General features: G+C 40.4%; 1 protein-coding gene across 2 annotated transcripts; it reads right to left on the bottom strand.

The window, feature by feature from the left end:
• Positions 1 to 816: 816 nt before the first annotated feature.
• Positions 817 to 19,015, bottom strand: LOC126335569 (uncharacterized). 2 transcript variants are annotated; one of them, XR_007564892.1, is made up of 2 exons: positions 18,921 to 19,015; positions 817 to 1,341 (listed from the first exon to the last, which is right to left on the bottom strand). XR_007564892.1 is itself a non-coding variant. In XM_049998998.1 (2 exons), the coding sequence occupies exons 1-2, from the start codon at positions 19,004 to 19,006 to the stop codon at positions 988 to 990; spliced, it is 432 nt and encodes a 143-aa protein (XP_049854955.1). In that variant the 5' UTR covers positions 19,007 to 19,015; the 3' UTR covers positions 817 to 987. The 2 variants fall into 2 exon arrangements, 1 of the variants encoding a protein (XP_049854955.1); XM_049998998.1 differs by having other exon boundaries at positions 817 to 1,333.
• Between the last annotated feature and the right edge of the window lie 537 nt (positions 19,016 to 19,552).

The following is a 19,552-nucleotide window of genomic DNA, read 5'->3' as shown; positions in this document are numbered from 1 at the left end:
GTGAGTTGTCCCAGAGTCTGTTGTACCTAAAACAAGTGTTTATGCCCCTGGTTCTCTACTGTTAGATGGTTTTTACTCTACTGAATAACTATAAATAACATTTTGTTATTTTGTCAAATGAACTACGGCCAATGTCATGCAGATACGAGTGATTACCTGCTCAATGATACACGTATATTTGTTTTTTTTTTCTTTTTGCCGTTCTATGTAATATTTGTATCTATGTAACTGAAGGACATTTTTACACTCTTGGAGAACTATATAACGTTTTGTTATCCTGTCGTATGAAGTGCTATCATCTTACGAGGATGTGAGTGCTCTCATGCACAAGATGATACTTATATATTATTTTTCCTGACTACATTTTACAGCTCATCAGGTTTCCTATTATGTACATAACTTATGTAATCTATGCTAATGTTTATGTATTTTATCATTTTTGGAAGACATCTGATTATATTATTCTCAGCTTTATTGTGTAAGAAATTTGCGTTTTCTCCTTCCCAACATGTTAGGCAAGAAGCACCTCACAAAATTCTTAAAATTGAGGATGGAGGTTATGAAAGTTAGATGTTGATACTCTTTTTTTTTAAGTTGGCTTCTGAATCTGCTGGTTGTGTGCATACATAAACTCTGAGTCTGAGGTATTATTATTGCGAGTGGTAGAGAGCAGACGAACAGTTGTCGGCAGTAGTCATAACCAGAGTGGCCACGTCGGGAGAGGCTGCAGCTTGCGCTGACTGTGCTAGTAACGACAGAGAATATCGTTGTGGATGGGTGCCAGGAGGTGCCGTATTAAAACTCGTCCGAGCTTTTCAAATGATTTATTTTTTCCACTACAGAGCTTCGTTGACCTCGGTCCGCAACACAGGCAACGCATTGCTGAGGTAGCACCCCAGCAGCCTGCGCAACGCACTGTGTCGAGCCAGCCTTGTACGCCAGCTGTAGAGTTCCAATTACGTCAAGATGGCTGCGCTAGCAGATGACTCAGCAGGCACCATCCTCCCTGACTCCACGCTGCTCCGCTGGGAGCTGTAGGCCGGCCGCGCTGCTGCTTCTTCCTCGGCTGGCATAGCTGGGAATGTGGCGGCAATGACCGCCCCTGTTCCAGCGTCCGAAACTGCGGCCCTCGCCTTGTAAGTCTCCGACGTGTTTCGGGAGCCAAGACGACTGCCCGCGGTAGCAAGGCGAAGACTGGCCCGCTCTGGCTGCCTGCAGACCTCGCTTCGGCCTCAGAGGGTTGAACCGACGACCCGCCGTGGACTGGGACGCTGTCGCCCCATCTGTTGCCGTGTGTCGCCGGGAGTGTGACACGCCCCGCCGTCCAGGAGAGCTGCCACACTTGAAATGAATATCGTTAGAAAACCACACCTATTTATACTCGGCTGCGCACCTCTGTTTCGCTAATGCATCGCTCCGAGTCACATACGCCCCACACCCCGGTTGCGCAAGTGTGCCCCTTCTGCCTAAAGCTTGCGACATGCAAACGACTGCATTTACTCTCTTCAATGGTTCGATGGCCCCTGTGGCCTTCATTCCACTTTGCAACCGGTGGTCAGCATAACTTACTACAATCCGACCCGCACCCAGTTGTAACTTGTGCACTCTGAAATACTGCACCAAATCTAACTTCCCTATCTTAAACTGTGGTGACGCTACAATATTTTGGCATTCATCGAGAATTTTTGGTAATTTGCCTTTTTTGTTGCATGCAGCCGTTGCTTGCTTATGTACTGGAGGGATTTTGTCAGGTTTGTGTATACATGTACTGAAAGTAATCTTTATATCATTGTTGGGACCACATACATGATTATTGATTATGGACATTATGGAATAATTAAAGTTTTTGTTCATCAAACTGTCTAAGGGAAAGAAAGGTCTGTGTAAAGTTCGTCAGTGCACGAATCTTAAATTTTCAGAACATAGTAAATTAAAAGTTTTTATTGATTCCTGTCATTTTGTACAGCACTAACGCTTGTTGACTAAATCCCTTCTCATCATTTAATTTCTATAAAAATAAAACAAAGGAATAGTTGCATCAGTAAATTGTGACTCTGCATTGTATTCTGCATAGACCACAATATTTCCTTTGAATTATTTTACCACATTTCTGGATACAACATATTTATGCAGTTTATATGCAATATAATAGTTAGGAGGCGTTAGAGACTATTTCAGAAAACTCTGTCAGATAGTAGAGAATTGATTTTCCTCGTGATTTATATGAAAAGTAATTAATTTCTGTGTTTTTTCTCTATCAGAATACTGACATGTCCATTAGTAGGAGCTTCCAGGAAATGTTTGAGCTCTGACATGTCGGAATAAGAGTTTTCTTAATACAAGTGTATGGCTAAATATAATATATTACATATAATAAAGTTTCATTAGATTGCCTTGGACTTTTTGAGTAAAAGTATTGGTAACGATAATATTGTCAGATATAGAGGTTTACATGGTTCCATACGTCAATAAATACAGTTTTTTGATAGGAAAACTTCCAATGTACTATTTGATAAACATGTAAAAAAATTATCTCATTCATTATATGTTGTAAGGAATGTTAATTTATAGCAAAAGTGAGGTCTTCGGCAAGCAAGTAATAATCATACTATTTTAGTCGTAATTGAATTAATATTGTAATGGTGAATGTTCGCTGCAGAGTTTAGTTTTCATTTGACAAAAGCTACAGGTATATGTTCGACATTTGTGACAGGTTGTCAAGGCGTCACTCTTAATTTTGTGACAGTATCTTCTTTGGAAGAAATTCTGCAAATAATATGGAGTAACAACCCTATAATTCACGGTAACGGATAGGTGTAACTGCGACAATGAATGTCGTACAAGACGCCAAACTAAAATGTTTGTACAGAAATATCTGCCAGTGACGTGATACAGGCGACTGAGCAGTTCTCACCAAGACCGTGCATTAGCCAGAATCTTTCCAGAGCATGCCACTAACTGACTGAGATTTGTTTGACAGCAACAACATAGTTAGTACCATGCAACAAAGATTTCAGCTCAAGGTGAACTTTTTTGGGTGCACCTCAGATTCTATGAAGCCATCGACATAACAGTATTGTACTTCATTCTGCTCGTGTTTCTCTGTCCCATTTACGTTCTCATACATGTAAATGTGTCATTGTCCGTTGTAGTTTCTGTTTCACGGCATGAATACTCCTCAGTAGCTTTATTAATAATTCATACACTCTCACAGTCATTTATTATCCTTAGATTATCTTGATTCACTGAAAATATCTTAGCTCCTTGATTTTATTGTACATCATCAACTTACAGCTGTAGACAGAATGTTTAAGCCCAGAATATCTAATTATTTACGACTATAATAGCTAGGATGTAATATGTTAGAGACGAAAGCCAAGAAATGATTCACAAATACAGTATATTCCTGGAGGAATGGTCAACGACAGGATATGACAGGAACCACAGTACCAAGCAAAAAAGCGTAGCACATGTATGCTCTAAAATGCGTACCTTAACAGCTAACAGTATCTTCGATACTGAGAAACACATCTGTTCTGCTGAACAAGTTCTCATAGATCTTAAGGAATGCATTCTAGAGCCCATGTTTAGCAAACTTTTTGCTTCGAACGATCAGCCCAAGTGTGTGATTCGATTGAAGAGTTCCTATATAACAGAACACAGCACGTCATTCTCAATGGAGAGAAGTCTTCCGAAGTAAGAGTGATTTCAGGTGTGCCACAGGGGAGTGTCGTAGGACCGTTGCTATTCACAATATATATAAATGACCTTGTGGATAACATCGGAAGTTCACTGAGGCTTTTTGCGGAATATGCTGTAGCATATCAAGAGGTCGTAATAATGGAAAAATGTACTGAAATGCAGGAGGATCTGCAACGAATTGACACATGGTGCAGGAAATGAAAATTGAATCTCAATGCTGACAAGTGTAATGTGCTGCGAATACATAGAAATAAATATCCTTTCTCATTTAGCTACAGTATAGCAGGTCAGTAACTGGAAGCAGTTAATTCCATAAAGTAGGTTACAGTACGCTTGTACGCCCACTGCTTGAATACTGCTCACCGGTGTAGGAACCGTACCAGATAGGATTGATAGAAGAGAGAGAGAGAGAGAGAGAGAGAGAGAGAGAAGATCCAACGGAGAGAAGCGCGCTTCGTTACAGTAGTCCAGTGAAACTGTCAGAAATAAAGCCTGTACCTTGCAAAAGGTGGGGGTAGAAGATTTTTTTTTTACTCGTTCATATTGTTGGAAAGGTTAGAAAACTGAGTTTTGCCAACAAAATTTCTCTCGGGAAAACTTTCTGCAGTCAAACAATTTCGTAAATTACGGACTTTTTTTCAGTTTTTTCTAAATGTCTCAGTTTTATTTGCTCCTATCACTTTGACGTCTATTTTCATTTTTAAAGATCACAGAATTCTCTACAAATTAGATTCTTACCATTTTTTCTACTCCCAGTATCTAAGCGCGTCAAAAATTACCAATGTTTCAAATTTCGAGCAAAGTGGCAAATTACTTAATTTTTGAACGCTGTTATTTCAGTGTCCGTTTGTGTAGTATAAACATATTACTCATCATGTTATTCATTGGAATTTACCATCTCACACTGCTGCAGGGCCAGGACAAACAGCATCATATTCAGTAACTACGAACGCATTCACGTCGGATTGCGTGAAGTTTATTTGTGTTACAATGTGTAATACGATTGCATGCAGGTGCCGTACATTTTCTACAGTTGATTGACTTTAATAATCAGTTATAAGAAAACGTATGTAGGAATTGTTCTTTAGCGGACAAAAGCGTATTTATTCTTTGGCTGGCGGAAGGCGATTATCTGTGATGATTGTTCACAGCGCGCTGACAGGTATTAGCACACAACAATATGGGTCCTACAGTTTGGAGTTGCTTCCATTCAGTATATGTTTTGGTGCCGAAAATGAGTATGTCTGACACGAATTTGTGTTTCATTTTCGAAAAAACTGTGGTGAGTGGTGGACGCAATGTGAAAAAGAAAGGACTGAGCACACTTATCGATTGTAGTGCTAAACGCAGGGAGTCTGCTCACACCCGTTTTATTGAAGCGGATCGATCAGGCAATTGGAAACTTCATCTTGAAAGTGTGCGAAAAATGCTTCCCTACTTCCATTCAGCTGGACATTTTATGTACGCTAAAAGTGGCCACCTCTACTTACAGGATATGTTGAGACTCTAGGAAAAAATGGATTTGTCAGAATATGAGAAGTTCACAACTAAAGGTCATTTTACAATCCGGCGATCAGAAAAGTATTGGTCAGGGGTTCCTTCTGACATGACTATAGAACAAACATTGATGAGAACCATGAAGAGTTCTGGAGCACTTACTTCTGGCCGAGGAATTGTGGATAGTGTGTTAACCAAATGGACATTGAGTATGATTCACATGCAGAACATTTGTGAAGAAATTGAGTCGTATTCTGAAGTGAGCGCAGTAACATCAGAACAGCATGTATATGCAAAAAGTCGTAGCATCGAACGAGATGGCATAGACTTGCGTACGCTGCGAGATTGGTTTTCAGTGCACCCTCCCTTCCCTGAAAGTGATTTTATAATGTCTATCAGCAGAGGTGTTGTCGGAACGGAGGATGTAAACTGTCATGTGTGTCACGAAGAGGGGAAAAAAGGCATAAAAAGAATAGTTGGTGACAATTTCCACGATGTAAAGTTCCGTAGATAAAGTTGTGACTCTCCTTTCTGCGTTCAATTCTGTAAAAGCTGGGAGCACTAAAATTACTCCTGTTGATCCTTTAACTCTTTTCCAAGGGATTTGTTTAAAGAAACAAAGTGAAGAAGAGTTAAAAGCCTTCCTGATATAAGAACTTGCTCCTTACCCAATGTCCCTATTCTCAGAAAAAGGCATCTTCATTCTACAATGCCTTCGTTCCAGTGGAAGATGTGAAGTCAGGTGGACCGAGTAATTTTTTTGTCCTTCATGGAGGGTACCTTATCCACAAAGTGACTTGGACTCGAAATGTTTGCTTCAAGTCAATAGCCCAAAGCTATGTTTCTTAACTGCAACGTCATTTTGGACCTCAATTTGCTATTGTATTTCATGGGTATCCATGTGAGGGAGACAAATGTAGCACAAAGAATGCTGAGAGGATTCGTAGATCCAAAAAACATTCTTCGGTTGACGTTGTGGTTGAACATATAACATAATGTATAATGTATTTATACTACACAAACAGAAACTGAAAAAAATGTGTTCAAAAATAAGATATCTTGACACTATGCTCAAAATGTGAAAAATTGGTATTTTTTAGGCGCTGTAGCGCCTTAGATATTGGGAGTAGAAAAAAATGACAAGGTTCAGAGAGAATTTTGTGCTCTTTAAAAAAGAAAATAGACTTTAAAGCTGTAAGAGGAAAAAAACTGACATATTTTTAAAAACTGAATAAAGGCCGATATTTTCCATGTTTTTCGACTGCAGAAAGTTTTAGCAAGCGAAATTTTGTTGGCAAAACTCGGTTTTCTAATCTTTCCAACCGTATGAACGAGTTAAAAAAAACTCTTCTACTCCTCCTTTTGCAAGGTATATCTGCTATTTGACTGGACTACAGGATCATTTAGTAATCGCGAAAGCGTTACGGAGATGATAGATAAACTCCAGTGGAAGACTCTGCAAAAGAGACGCTCAGTAGCTCTGTACGGGCTTTTGTTGAAGTTTCGAGAACATACCTTCACCGAGGAGTCAAGTTGTATATTGCTCCCTCCTACGTATATCTCGCGAAGAGACCACGAGGATAAAATCACAGAGATTAGAGCCCACACAGAGGCATACCGACAATCTTTCTTTCCACGAACAATACGAGACTGGAATAGAAGGGAGAACCGATAGAGGTACTCATGGTACCCTCCGCCACACACCGTCAGGTGGCTTAAGGAGTATGGATGTAGATGTAGATCGTTCTTGCCATATCTTCGAATGCTGACCATTCCTTCTGGGACTTGCTATAAAACTGAATAAAGAATTACACTGGTTCATAAACGATCCATATTTCATTTGAATTTTTACTTATTTTCAGCGTACATAAAATCACACTTCATATGTTACAGCATGTACAGAACATTTCATATTATTTTGCGAGTGTTCACTGTCTGTAATAGCTGCCCTGTTTTTATTAGCGTCGTGGCTTTTTCCGCTTCCAGAGTTTTTGATTACTGCTCGCCATCAAGCTCAATGGCACATTTTTGCTTTTTCTGTACTACACAGTTTTGTGAACTGATTGTACTTCTCGAGACACTTAAATATTCTACGGACATTTTACAATGCAAACTACCACTTGAAACAAGCTATAGAAAAGCCTTCATTTGTTAGCGACGTCCGCACCTCGTGGTCGTGCGGCAGCGTTCTCGCTTCCCACGCCCGGGTTCCCGGGTTTAATTCCCGGCGGGGTCATGGATTTTCTCTGCCTCGTGATGACTGGGTGTTGTGTGATGTCCTTAGGTTACTTAGGTTTAAGTAGCTCTAAGTTCTAGGGGACTGATGACCATAGGTGTTAAGTCTCATAGTGCTCAGAGCCATTTGAACCATTTGTTAGTGACATTTACTTCGTGCATGGACCCGAAATGAATTTGAGACTGCAGCTTTAGTATATGATGACCATTCGACAGTCTTCACCTTGAAAGTGACAATTGGTAAACACATAGTTACGAATAATGTGGCTTTATAATTTACAAGTGTAGAAAGAGGTATCAGAGACTTTATACGTTTTATTGTTTTTGCAGGTATGAATTTCAGTATCACATAAATATTCGATGGATGATGTGAGCCTAAATTGTAAAATTTTTAGACACATCAGTCATACGAAATTAGTTAAATGGCCCACACTGGTAGAATCAATGTTATACTTCACCAAAAAGTGTTCTGACCTCCGTTACGCACTTTTCTTCTGTGCTATACACAGCTGATAGTGCCACTGCGATAATTTTAACGTGGGGAAGAATTGTAGGGGTTAAGGAGTCGTCAGTTACTCTCAGCACAGCGAATAATTTTCCATTCAATGCACTGTTCAAACTAGTCGTCACCATAATGTTATACGTAAGCTTAATATCGAAGAACGTCGCTCGTGCTGCAATGACAATGACACTTCTGATTGTTTCACGTATTCTTTCTAGAGCAGCGTAGCAGAAATAAGACTAAAGATAAACTTCGCATCAAAAATGGGGAACGTATGGTAGATGAAATGAAGGAAGACTGCAAAGTGCGTCATTTTTATCTTCCCGAAGTGCCAGTAACTGCTTACAGTTGAAATTATACCACTTCACGGAGTAACAAAAATTATGTTTTCAGTCAATCGGTTTCGACCATCGTAATCGGCAATCCTCCAATCAGCGTGCTACACAAGGCGACTATGCGTTGTCGCAACTTATAGCACGTTGGTTCATCGTCACAATTTTTATCTACATCTACCTCTGCATCGATACTTTGCATACCACACTTAAGTACCTAGCAGAGAGTTCATCGAACCGCGTTCACAGTTATTCTCTATTACTCCATTCACGAACAGCGCGCGGAAAAAATAAAACACTGATTTCTTTCATGTGAGCTCTGATGTAGATTATTTTATTATGATCCCATTGAAGGTCGGCGTCAGCAAAATATTTCCGCAGTCGGAGGAGAATGTTAGTCATTGAAATTACTTGAGAAGATCCCGCTGCAACCAGAAGCGACTTATTTTCAGTGATGTCCAGCCCAAAACCGTATCATGTCCGTGACACTCTCTCCCCCATTTCTCGATGATACAAGATGTGCTGCCCTTCACTGAACTTTCTCGATGCGCTCCGTTAACTCTATCTGATAAGAAACCCACACCGCGCAGCAGTACTCCAAAAGCGAACGGACAAGCGTAGTGAAGGCAGTCTCTTTAGCAGATGTGTCGCATCTTCTGTGTACTCTACCAATAAAACGCAGACTTTGTTTCACCTTTCCCACAAAATTATCTGTGTTCTTTCCAATTTAATTTGTTATTAATTGTAATTCCTAGGTATGTAGTTGAATTTACGGATTTTAGATTTGATCGATTTATCGTGTAATGAAATTTTGACGGTTTCCTTACAGTTCTGACGTGTATGACCACACATTTTTCGTTATTTAGGGTCCATTGCCAATTTTCGCACCATACAGATGCCTTTTATAAATTTTACTTGACGATAAACTACACTATCATCTGCAAACAACTTAATACGGCTGCTCACATTGTCTGCTAAATCGCCTATAGACTGGGTAATCAAAAAGTCAGTATAAATTTGAGAACTTAATAAACTACGGAATAATGTAGATAGAGAGGTAAAAATTGACACACATGCTTGGAATAACATGGGGTTTTATTAGAACGACCCCATATTGCTAGACGCATGAAAGATCTCTTGCACGCGTCATTTCGTGATGGTCGTGTGCTCAGCCGCCACTTTCGTCATGCTTGTCCTCCCAGGTCCCCAGACCTCAATCCGTGCGATTATTGGCTTTGGAGTTACCTGAAGTAGCAAGTGTATCGTGTACGAGTGACATCTCTAGGGATGCTGAAAGACAACATCCGACGCCAATGCCTCACCGTAACTCCGGACTTGCTTTGAGGTGCTGTTCACAACATTATTCCTCCACTACAGCTATTGTTGAGGAATGATGGTGGACATATTGAGCATTTCGTGTAAAGAACATCATCTTTGCTTTGTCTTACTTTGTTATGCTAATTATTGCTATTCTGATCAGATGAAGCGCCATCTGCCGGACATTTTTTGAACTTTTTTATTTTTTTGGTTCTAATAAAACCCCATGTCATTCCAAGCATGTGTTAGATTAGATTAGATTTAGATTAGATTAATACTTGTTCCATAGATCATGAATACGACACTTCGTAATGATGTGGAACGTGTCAGGTTAATAAAAGATGTCTGTACAAGAAATTACATTACACAAAATATTGCATGACACTAATGATTAAGTTTTTTTTTTACTTAGTTTATATCTAAAAATTCAGCCAATGAGTAGAAGGAGTTGTCATCTAGAAATTCTTTTAATTTATTTTTAAATGTTAGTTGGCTATCTGTCAGGCTTTTGATGCTGTTTGGTAGGTGCCCAAAGACTTTTGTGGCAGCATAATTTACCCCTTTCTGTGCCAAAGTCAGATTTAACCCTGCATAGTGAAGATCATCCTTTCTCCTGGTGTTATAGGTATGCACACTGCTATTACTTTTGAATTGGGTTGGATTACTATCAACAAATTTCATAAGGGAATATATATACTGTGAGGTTACTGTGAGGATCCCTAGATCCTTAAATAGATGTCTGCAGGATGACCGTGGGTGGGCTCCAGCAATTATTCTGATTACACGTTTTTGTGCAATGAATACTTTTCTACTCAACGATGAATTACCCAAGAATATGATGCCATACGAAAGCAGTGAATGAAAGTAGGCATAGTAAGCTAATTTACTGAGATTCTTATCACCAAAATTTGCAATAACCCTAATAGCATACGTAGCTGAACTCAGACGTTTCAGCAGACCATCAATGTGTTGCTTCCAGTTTAACCTCTCATCAATGGACACACCTAAAAATTTTGAAAATTCTACCTTAGCTACAGACTTCTGTTCAAATTCTATATTTATTACTGGAGTTGTGCCATTTACTGTACGGAACTGTATATACTGTGTTTTATCAAAATTTAAAGAGAGTCCGTTTGCTGAGAACCACTTAATAATTTTGTGAAAAACATCATTTACAATTACATCACTTAGTTCTTGGTTTTTGGATGTTATTACTATACTTGTATCATCAGCAAAAAGAACTAACTTTGCATCTTCATCAATGTGGAATGGTAAGTCATTAATGTATATCAAGAACAGTAAAGGACCTAAGACCGAACCCTGTGGGACCCCGTGCTTGGTAGCACCCCAGTTTGAGGAATCAGCTGTTGTTTTAACATTACACGAACCACTTATTTCAACTTTCTGCATTCTTCCAGTTAAGTATGAATTAAACCATTTGTGCACTGCCCCACTCAAACCATAATGATTTAGCTTATCTAAAAGAATTCCATGATTTACACAATCAAAGGCCTTTGAGAGATCACAAAAAATACCAATGGGTGATGTCCGGTTATTCAGAGCATTTAATATTTGATCAGTGAAAGCATATATAGCATTTTCTGTTTAAAAGCCTTTCTGAAAACCAAACTGACATTTTGTTAGTACTTTATTTTTACAAATATGGGAGGCTACTCTTGAATACATTACTTTCTCAAAAATTTTTGATAGAGCTGTCAGAAGAGAGATTGGGCGGTAGTTGTTGACATCTGACGTTTCCCCCTTTTTATGCAATGGTTTTACAATGGCATATTTCAGTCTATCAGGGAAAACACCCTGCTCCAAAGAGCTATTACATACGTGGCTGAGAATCCTACTTATCTGTGGGGAACAAGCTTTAAGTACTTTGCTGGAAATGCCATCAATTCCGTAAGAGCTTTTACTTTTCAGTGAGTTTATTATTTTACTGATTTCAGAGGGATAGGTTGGTGGAATTACAGTTGTTTCAAACTGCGCAGGTATGGCCTCTTCTATTAATAGCCTTGCCTTTTCTAGTGAAGATCTAGATCCTATTTTCTCCACAACATTTAAAAAATGATTATTCAAAATATTTTCAATTTCTGATTGTTTGTTAGTGCACTTGTCATTCAGTTTTATTGCACTAAAGTCTTCCTGTGCTCTTGGTTGCCCTGTTTCCCTTTCAATAATATTCCAAATTGCTTTAATTTTATTATCAGAGTTACTGATCTCAGACATGATACACGTGCTTCTGGACTTTTTAATAACTTTTCTTAGTACCGCACAATAGTTTTTATAATATTGAACAATTTCGGGGTCAGTACTCCCTCTTGCTGTTAGATACAGTTCTCTTTTACGGTTGCAAGATATTCTTATTCCTTTAGTTAGCCAAGGTTTTTTATATGTTTTCTTGGAATTATGTTTAACTATTTTCTTGGGAAAACAATTTTCAAATACCCTTAAAAATGTATTGTGAAATAAGTTATATTTCAAGTTTGCGTCGGTTTCCTTATACAGTTCATCCCAGTCTAGCTGCTGTAGGCATTCCCTAAAGTTTGCAATATTTATATTGTTAATTGAACGCACTGCTTTGAAAGTCTGATTTATTATACTGCATGGAGCTATGTCATGTACTGTAACAAGCTGTGCACTATGATCCGAAAGACCATTCTCAACAGGATAAGCATTTATGTCCTTAAACTTATCTTGGTCTATAAAAAAGTTATCTATCAATGTACTGCTGTTCTTTGTTATCCGAGTAGGAAAATCAATGACGGAGCTCAAATTGAAAGAACTGAGTAATACTAAAAGGTCATTCTTCCTATTACACTCTTTCAGGGAATCAACATTGAAATCCCCACAAATGATAATTTGCTTCCCCCTGTCTGACAGATAGCACAACAAAGCATCCAAGTTTTCTAGAAATAGCTGGAAATTCCCTGAGGCGGACCTATACACTGTTACAATTATGAAAGTGCCATCATTTAGTTTAAGTTCAGTGGCACATGCTTCCATATGTTGCTCTACACAAAATTTTTTAGTTTCTAAATTTTTTGCACTGTGGAAGCTTTTGACATATATGTGTCAATTTGTACCTCTCTATCTGCATTATTCCGTGATTTATTCAGTTTTCAAATTTACACTGACTTTTTGATCACCCTGTAGATAAGGAAAAGCAGAAGCCCCTTAACACGATCTTGGGGAACGCCAGAAATCACATATGTTTTACTCGATAGCTTTCCGCGAGTTACTACGAACTCTGACCTCTCTGACAGGAAATCACGAATCCAGTCACATAACTGGGACGATATTCTATAGTCACGCAATTTGATTACAAGTCACTTTTGAGGTACGGTGTCAAAAGCCTTCTGTAAATTTAGAAATACAGAATCAATTTGAAATCCTTTATCGGTAGTGTTCAGCACTTCATGTGAGTAAAGAGCTGGTTGTGTTTCGCAACAACGATCGGATTAGGGAAGGATGGGGAAGGAAGTTGGCCGTGCCGTTTAGAAGGACCCATCCCGACATTTGCCTGAAGCGATTTAGGGAAATCAAGGAAAACCTAAATCAGGATGGACGGACGCGGGATTGGACCGTCCTCCCGTATGCGAGACAAATAAGGGGAAAAAAGGAAATGAAAGTACACTCCTGGAAATTGAGATAAGAACACCGTGAATTCATTGTCCCAGGAAGGGGAAACTTTATTGACACATTCCTGGGGTCAGATACATCACATGATCACACTGACAGAACCACAGGCACATAGACACAGGCAACAGAGCATGCACAATGTCGGCACTAGTACAGTGTATATCCACCTTTCGCAGCAATGCAGGCTGCTATTCTCCCATGGAGATGATCGTAGAGATGCTGGATGTAGTCCTGTGGAACGGCTTGCCATGCCATTTCCACCTGGCGCCTCAGTTGGACTAGCGTTCGTGCTGGACGTGCAGACCGCGTGAGACGACGCTTCATCCAGTCCCAAACATGCTCAATGGGGGACAGATCCGGAGATCTTGCTGGCCAGGGTAGTTGACTTACACCTTCTAGAGCAAGTTGGATGGCACGGGATACATGCGGACGTGCATTGTCCTGTTGGAACAGCAAGTTCCCTTGCCGGTCTAGGAATGGTTGAACGATGGGTTCGATGACGGTTTGGATGTACCGTGCACTATTCAGTGTCCCCTCGACGATCACCAGATGTGTACGGCCAGTGTAGGAGATCGCTCCCCACACCATGATGCCGGGTGTTGGCCCTGTGTGCCACGGTCGTATGCAGTCCTGATTGTGGCGCTCACCTGCACGGCGCCAAACACGCATACGACCATCATTGGCACCAAGGCAGAAGCGACTCTCATCGCTGAAGACGACAGGTCTCCATTCGTCCCTCCATTCACGCCTGTCGCGACACCACTGGAGGCGGGCTGCACGATGTTGGGGCGTGAGCGGAAGACGGCCTAACGGAGTGCGGGACAGTAGCCCAGCTTCATGGAGACGGTTGCGAATGGTCCTCGCCGATACCCCCGGAGCAACAGTGTCCCTAATTTGCTGGGAAGTGGCGGTGCGGTCCCCTACGACACTGCGTAGGATCCTACGGTCTTGGCGTGCATCCGTGCGTCGCTGCGTTCCGGTCCCAGGTCGACGGGCACGTGCACCTTCCGCCGACCACTGGCGACAACATCGATGTACTGTGGAGACCTCACGCCCCACGTGTTGAGCAATTCGGCGGTACGTCCACCCGGCCTCCCGCATGCCCACTATACGCCCTCGCTCAAAGTCCGTCAACTGCACATACGGTTCACGTCCACGCTGTCGCGGCATGCTATCAGTGTTAAAGACTGCGATGGAGCTCCGTATGCCACGGCAAACTGGCTGACACTGACGGCGGCGGTGCACAAATGCTGCGCAGCTAGCGCCATTCGACGGCCAACACCGCGGTTCCTGGTGTGTCCCCTGTGCCGTGCGTGTGATCATTGCTTGTACAGCCCTCTCGCAGTGTCCGGAGCAAGTATGGTGGGTCTGACACACCGGTGTCAATGTGTTCTTTTTTCCATTTCCAGGAGTGTCTACAAAACAGATCTCACAACACACAATCCACACGCATACGCATAAAAAAGCAAACAAATCAACGAATATCAAACTACACACATACAGCAAAACATAAACAAAAGGTGACCGAAAAATAGACAGTGACGCTGACAACAGTGTACACAGCAAACACACATGACCATTATCCAGTAAAGAAATGAAGCGATAAATTGAAATGTTTCAAAAAATGTTGAAAAGCGGATGTCTTGGTCTATCCACACCAAATAAGTAAAATTCCAGGACGACCCACATAGAATAATAAGATCACTAAATCGTAAGCAGAATCAAACTAATTTAATCTCTTGGAACTCACACTCCAAAAAGTTGTTTCTTGCTTAACAATAAAAGAACCACAATAAACTATGATACAGTAACTTATCTGGAATAGCCACATAACGTAATTGTAATACACAAGTACATAAAGCAAACATGTTTTATAGGCCACTGAAGAGGATTCGTAAATAAAAAGAAGCAAAATGCGTGTGGCAAAAAGCAAATAGCCTTTTATTTAGTGGCACAGACGGACTACGTCGCGAAGAAACTAAGAAACGAGGGAAAATATAAAAAATGACAAGTATATTAAACGCTTTAACTGATTTCCAGCGTGTCTGTGCAACGCACTAAATTCACGCCTAACTCTGGATAGCTTCTCCCGTTCAAGGTAACTTGTTATAGCGCCTAAGTACTCTAATTCCAATTATGTGCCTGGTGCATCTCTGTCCAGCTCTTAAGAAGGCTATTTCACGAAGTGGTGTAATTAGTAGCGTACGCCGATTTACGTGTATCATTTTTACACATAAATGTCTCGAGAAAGCTATTTCTTATTAGACATAGGCTCCATAATAACTTGAAACAGGTAACTGGAATGTATTTTAATCATTACATCTATTGCCCAAGGACCATTATCTGCGTTCTGAAGATATATAGTAAAACATCGATACTTAGATAATTTTTAATGAGGTAACTGTGTAAAACGTAGCTTAACAAAACGGAAAGCGTATGATAAAGAGAAAAACACTGAGTAATTCCCGCTATGTTCTTGTGGTGTATTATTTGCGATTCGTTTTCTGGCTTTTTAATAACAGCTGCTGCTCAAAGTTATTGAAAATAACCACGGTTTAATGGTGCATTACGTATCAGCTCTTTCTCCATACCCGAGATAACTGGCTTTTTTTTAATCACATGCTGTAACGCTAGAGATGTTTTAAATACATAGTATAACAATAATGGCACCGACTGTCGATCAGAACACATTGCCTGCAACACTTCTTGCTTTACAAATTCAGCTAAATAAATACTTTTTGTGGTGCCACATTTTCAGGGCGATTTTTTTCTAGTGGCTTTGAAATGTTTCTAGTAAACTGCTTGATTGACGCGAGAGACATGTATGAGTATGTTTCAGCGAAATAGAAAGTAATCATCGTCAGTTCGAAAGAGTCTCTTCAAACATTTGAACTGTGAGTGTAGGTCCTGTTCAGCTAAAGTTGGGTTCTTTTTATGTACGGATAAACTGAATATTTCACTTATTGCTTATCATAACCTAACATGCACTTAGTGATTTTAGTAGATCCTTTCCAGTTGAAACGTTCCCTTAGAAAAATCTAAAAATGACAGTGCTGGAAAACCTATTACATTATTTGATTTTCAAACAGCTGAGCAAAACAGAACATACTCAGACATTTCTCTCTTTACTTATCCTGATCATCACTGAACTGACACACAATATTTTTAGCGCAACGCTATACGACTTTCAATAATCCCCATAAAAGAATGGCCCTGACTAACAACAACCTATCCTTTCATGAATCACTTATCTCACAAAAATCTTCGTTACTGGAACTATTGCAGTACAGCGAGCGCCAATACTGCCACCTAAATAAAAGATTCTAACTAATGAAGGCACTAACTACTAATAGGCATAGTTAGCAAATGAAAGATTTTGATAGAGGACAAACAATGTATTTACCTTAATAATGTTCAAAAGTCATCAAATATATATATCTATCAGTTCATGACATCCACCTTCACAAATTTCCTTTTTCTGGCGGACATACATCCAGATCGTCTGCTCATAGTAACCTCTCAAAACTCTGGCATCTCTCTCTCCACATCCGCCACTGCTGGCGGCTCACCTCCAACTGCGCAATGCTACGCGCTGTTTCCAGCGCTCTGCCCAACACTACACAAGCCAATATTCCAACAATGAGTCCTGCCAGCCACAGACTGCACAGCACAGTCAGTGATTTTCATACGGGCGCTACGTAGCGTTACCAACATAAAAACCTAAACAGTCTACTTACACAGTGTTAAAATATCACCAAGTATACTTCAGTCTGTTTTAAGAAGAAACGGCTACTCTGACAAAGAGATAAATACGGCATTAATCTCTAAAAGATCTGGAGCTTCTAAAGAAAAAGAACCTATAAGACATGGTACTACCACAACGTTTAGGCCAACAAGTAAAGTGCACGAATATTTGGACATTGCGCTATCCTCTTGCCAGATCCGCAGCATTTGGAGGGTGATTCTAAAAGGACTTTACAACGGGCGCGACAGCTCCGGGACAGTTATGATGAACATTTTCTTTGACTATTAGAGCCTGCTTTTAAATGTCTTTCTGGAACACGGCGCCACCCTTAATGCACTGTGGTACGTGGAAACTTCCCAAAAATTGAAGCACGTCATCAAATCCAAACGCCCAAGAATGTTGACGGAGGGAATCATTCTGCTGCAGTATAATTCCCGCCCACATACTGACGACTTCACTGCAGAAGTTTCGCTAGGAAGCCCTTACAAATCCTCCATGCACTCCCGATCTCTTCCAGTGCGATTTCCATATTTTTGGATCGCGGAAGAAAAACATTGGTGGTCGTCGATTTGCTTCGGACGAAGCAATGCATACCTGACTGCAGTCATGGTTCCGAAGGCAACTACAAACATTTTTCCATGAAGGCACTGACCTTCTCGTCTGACAGTGGGATAAATGTATTAACAGTTATGATGATTACTTTTTAGGTAATAAAAATTTTACTTACTTTTCTTTCGTCAATCACGATTTCATTCGACTGCGTCCTATAAAATCTATTCGCACGTGGCCATGTGTTCATGAGCACTACAAAAAGAAGCTCTAACATCTATCTTAAGGAACACATGATTAGTTGTCGTCAGGGCAACACGGATATATCGGCAGCTGAATAACATGAATTGGGAGCAAGGGACCACCAAATTCTTTACTCTGATATCATGGCTTTATCAAGATCGAACCACTACTTTACTAGGGTGTATAGAGAGGCCACAGGAATTCCGTAACAGAAAAACAACTTTTTACAGAAGTGAAGAAGGATGGAAATTAGACATGCTGTAGGCCTTATTACTTAATAAAGCCGCATAACACACGCCGGCACGACTCTGCCATCTAAGGAAGCGGTTCGATGAAGTCACGAACTGATCGTTGCCCGGTTATGAACGAACAGTTCTGCTTTCTGGGCACGTTTGTGATTATTGCTGCTTTTTGAATTGATATAGCCTCTAATGATGCCTCCAGCGTTTGAAGACAAACATTAGACCGATGTAATGATTTGGACAACGGCCTAATTCCCATAAAACAAATATATCAGAAGACGCCTGCATTGTATGACTAGCATATATTATTATTTATTTACACCCTATAACAGTATGTGGAATTGGACAGCGATCACGTAAGGAGAAATCATTGTGTATGTCTTTCTGCTTTCCCGTATGAGGGTCCAGCGATGATGCAGACAACAGCGTTACAAGCACACACCTAATAGTGTTGCTGACTTTATCTAATAAACCGTTTGCGTAGTTCTGCAGGGGTTTAGCAGGTATTTTTATTGGTAAATGAGGATAGTTTACTGAACAACATTACGTCAGTATTCATCTGCAGAGTTGGTTGGTTAGTAATTCCAAGCACATGTGGCAAGAACAAGTCAATAAGAGCGGAAACCACATTAGGAGGTCCAAAAAAATCCGTTTTTTTATTGCATAAATCGTTAGCTTAACTATCCAAGAATACGCTGTCAAAATTTCAAAGCGAAATTCGCATTCGTTCAGATTCTCAGGTAGGCTTGCCCGGTTCAACCCCACAGTCGTTTGGTACACTAATATAGCCTTGAAACGGAACCCCGCCTTTGTATCATTCTTTTCAAATTACCGTACAGAAGGCACTAGAAGCATCAACACATGGAATTATTTCGGTTATATTACGTTAGAGCGTCGCTGTAGCTTACCTGGAGTCAGTTCTCCCTGAGCCTTGTACTACGAGTCTGTTTGTAATTGAGACTGAGACATGTCTTCGCATCCGAAAGACGACCATGAGACTAAAGAGCGCCGCAGTCGGCCGCTTAAAAGAAAGTTCCGCGGGAACCGGCACGGCGATAAACAGAGTGATAACAACGAAGCTCGAATACTGGTGCGGAAAAACTCCACAGTTCTACGAGTGAAAATGTGACTGTGAATCCAATGCATTTTTATCGGGTCATCGAGTTCTACACTTTGTTTACAGCATTATCGGAGATATTAATTGGTTGCATGATGTTAAATTTGAAAAAACTGGAATCCGAGGCCTTTTTTCCAAATTCATTGTCAAGTGTAAGTGTGGATCTAGACCCATCAATTCAAGTCCTCTAATAAATACTGAATTCGAGACAAACCGCATAATAGCTTTAGTCATGCGGCTCTTAGGCACTGGTAGACAAGGGCTGAATTTATTGTGCAATTATATGGACATCGGCACCGGCATAGCTGAAGAAACATATGATAGAATTGTAAAGTCACATCCACGTAAGCATGTTACATTATTGTCAACTTCCTTGAATTTGTAGTTTCCGAGAATTTATTTTTCAAACTCATTTATCTCGAA

The sequence above is a fragment of the Schistocerca gregaria genome, chromosome 2 (assembly GCF_023897955.1).
Source record: "Schistocerca gregaria isolate iqSchGreg1 chromosome 2, iqSchGreg1.2, whole genome shotgun sequence".
Lineage (NCBI taxonomy): Eukaryota > Metazoa > Arthropoda > Insecta > Orthoptera > Acrididae > Schistocerca > Schistocerca gregaria.
This window is presented reverse-complemented; position numbering and strand designations above follow the sequence as displayed.